Source organism: Stegastes partitus, unplaced genomic scaffold, assembly GCF_000690725.1.
Source record: "Stegastes partitus isolate 25-593 unplaced genomic scaffold, Stegastes_partitus-1.0.2 Scaffold2162, whole genome shotgun sequence".
In the NCBI taxonomy this organism is placed as follows: Eukaryota; Metazoa; Chordata; class Actinopteri; family Pomacentridae; genus Stegastes; species Stegastes partitus.
The window spans coordinates 4124-6424 of record NW_007579893.1 but is presented as its reverse complement, the minus strand read 5'-3'; the positions used below and the strand labels follow the sequence as shown (position 1 = coordinate 6424).

Below are 2301 nucleotides of genomic sequence, written 5' to 3'. Positions count from 1 at the left end.
TTTGGTGTATGTACACTTGTTGTTTGTTATGTGCTTTTCTATGGTTGTTTTTGTCTCTAATTTTTGTTAATTTAAGTAAGATTAAATTTACCACCTTCTGCTGGCTTCTTCTGCATGGTTGCTGCTGACTGTCAATCAAGCCAGCCACGCCCCTTGCCCCGCAAACTTTTGACGATTTTTTAAAAAATCAGTCTTGATTTATTTTCAGATTGGCCACCTGATCTCTGGATTTGACTATGAAAACTAATAAGAAAAAAATCCTGAGCTGTAGGAATGCGATCTTTTGTGATCTGTGATCACTTCTTTTCCAATTCAAGTCTATGGGAGCCAGGGCTTTTTGGAGCCAGCAACTAGCGGACGTAGTGATATTGCACGTTTTTGACACTTCCGGGTTGGCTTCATTTTTCAGGGCTGGTTGCTACGTCTATCTTTTATACAGTCTATGAGTATGTATTATTCGGCTGTCCACATGATGACGCTGCCTAGATTTGCATGCCTGCAGAATAATGCATCCCCCCCTTTATTTGCTGTTATGGACATTTTTAGATCAACTGATGCAGCACAAATTAGAGGTAGGTGAATTATATATATGTAGAAGTCACCTTGGCCAAAAAAAACATTGCATGCAAATCTTGGCAGCGTCAAACTCTTGCCTGCCAAATAATGCATCCCCCTCTTTACAATAAATGAATGAGCTTGGAGCATTTTTTTCATTCAACATTCATGCATTGCATTGTGAATTTCTAACCTGCTCCTCTCACTTTGTTTCTNTATATAGGTATATAAATAAATATATATGTGTATATATACATTACACAATAACAGTAGCAGCACGGTGCAATATTAGCAATAATAATAATAATAATAATAATAACAATAATAAGAGTTGAACAGTTTGATGGCTCGAGGGATGAAGAGTCAGGTAAAGTCCATTCTTCTAATTGGTTGACAAGGCAATGATCAAAGGCAATTAGGCGCCCATGTGAATAGCTTATGATCACTGTGAGGTAATTAAAGGTATATTACAACCTTTAATAGTGTACTTTTTGAAATTTTATGTACAGCAATATTCATATAAATTACATTTAACCATAATTTCCCCAAATAATTGTTGTAGTATAAACAAAAGGAGCTCGATTATATGTGATGGGATTTTGGTCCTACTACAACCTTTAATAGCATAGTTACTATATATTTTATGACATAAATATTCATAAAAATTACATGATACCATATTTTCCCCAAATAATTGTTGTAGTATAAACAAAAAGATCTCCATTGTGTGTGAGGGGATTTTGGTACTATTCCAACCTTTAATGGCAAAGTTATTACACATTTTATGACAGAAATATTCATAAAAATTACATAAAACCATATTTTCCCCAAATAATTATGGTAGTATAACCTGCCTGGATGGATTGTTGTGTTGGTTGATTTACTTTACCCTACACTATTCCTTGGCAACACTCTCTTCAGTATTGCACTTTGTAGACGGTCCCTGCTCGATCGAGCCAGAGCCGCCAGCGCGTTGGAGTCAACTGAAGTCGTCGCGTTCGAAGGGCGGCTTGTAATGTTTAAAATCGAGCTGTAGCTTGCAGTCTACATAACTGGCTTCAGATATAAGTGTTGTTTTTCTGAAAGCAATGTTCCGTTAATTACTTATTGACACGGGAACCGCGAATCTATGAATATCTTTCTATCTTTACCTAACTGGGATAAAGAGCTTTCTGCAAAAGTCCTCAAGCCAAAAAATGTTAATACCTATTGCCAGAAAAAAAAAGAAAAAGAAAGAGGAAAAAGTAGAAGCGATGCAGGTTAGACGAAGTGCTTCACAACCACGGAACAGTTGTTGTTTCGGCCTGACCACTCACAGCATCACGCGACCAGAAGAGCATCATCGAAACAAAAGAATAAGAAATGAAAGCCACGTACCTTTTATTTGTCTCGTTAGTATTAACAGGAGCAATAACGCCAGACACGTCGTCGTACGAACAAACGAACCAGTCCTCATTTTTGGCTCATGCTTACGGTTGAGGCGATGAGTGTTGCCAGCTAGCGGTACCTGATGTGCAAATGAGCCGATGATTTTGCATAGAATCGATGAAAATCTTCGATTGAGAGCCAGTGTTCTACCGAATCTTGCTGCCTGTTGAGACCTGCATTGCAGGCCGCGGGAGCTCCGTGAAGAAGAGCATGCACACAAACTGTATAGAAGATGGACGTAGCTACGTGACGTCACCCGGCAAAAAATGGAACCAGGGTTTTAAAGTGCGCAGCAAGAAGGTTGCAGGTTCACGTCCC

General features: G+C 38.6%; 1 protein-coding gene across 3 annotated transcripts in view; it reads right to left on the bottom strand.

Annotated features, from left to right (window-relative positions):
- Positions 1 to 2262, bottom strand: part of LOC103374164 (poliovirus receptor-related protein 2-like) — a 57676-nt gene extending 55414 nt beyond the window's left edge. For all 3 annotated transcript variants that reach the window (XR_521112.1, XR_521111.1, XM_008304204.1), the window contains exon 1: positions 1933 to 2262. Coding sequence is in view for 1 of the 3 variants with exons in the window: in XM_008304204.1 (XP_008302426.1) it covers positions 1933 to 2011 (79 nt within the window). In the remaining 2 variants the exon portion in view is untranslated. The remainder of the gene's footprint in view (positions 1 to 1932) is intronic.
- Positions 2263 to 2301: the final 39 nt, after the last annotated feature.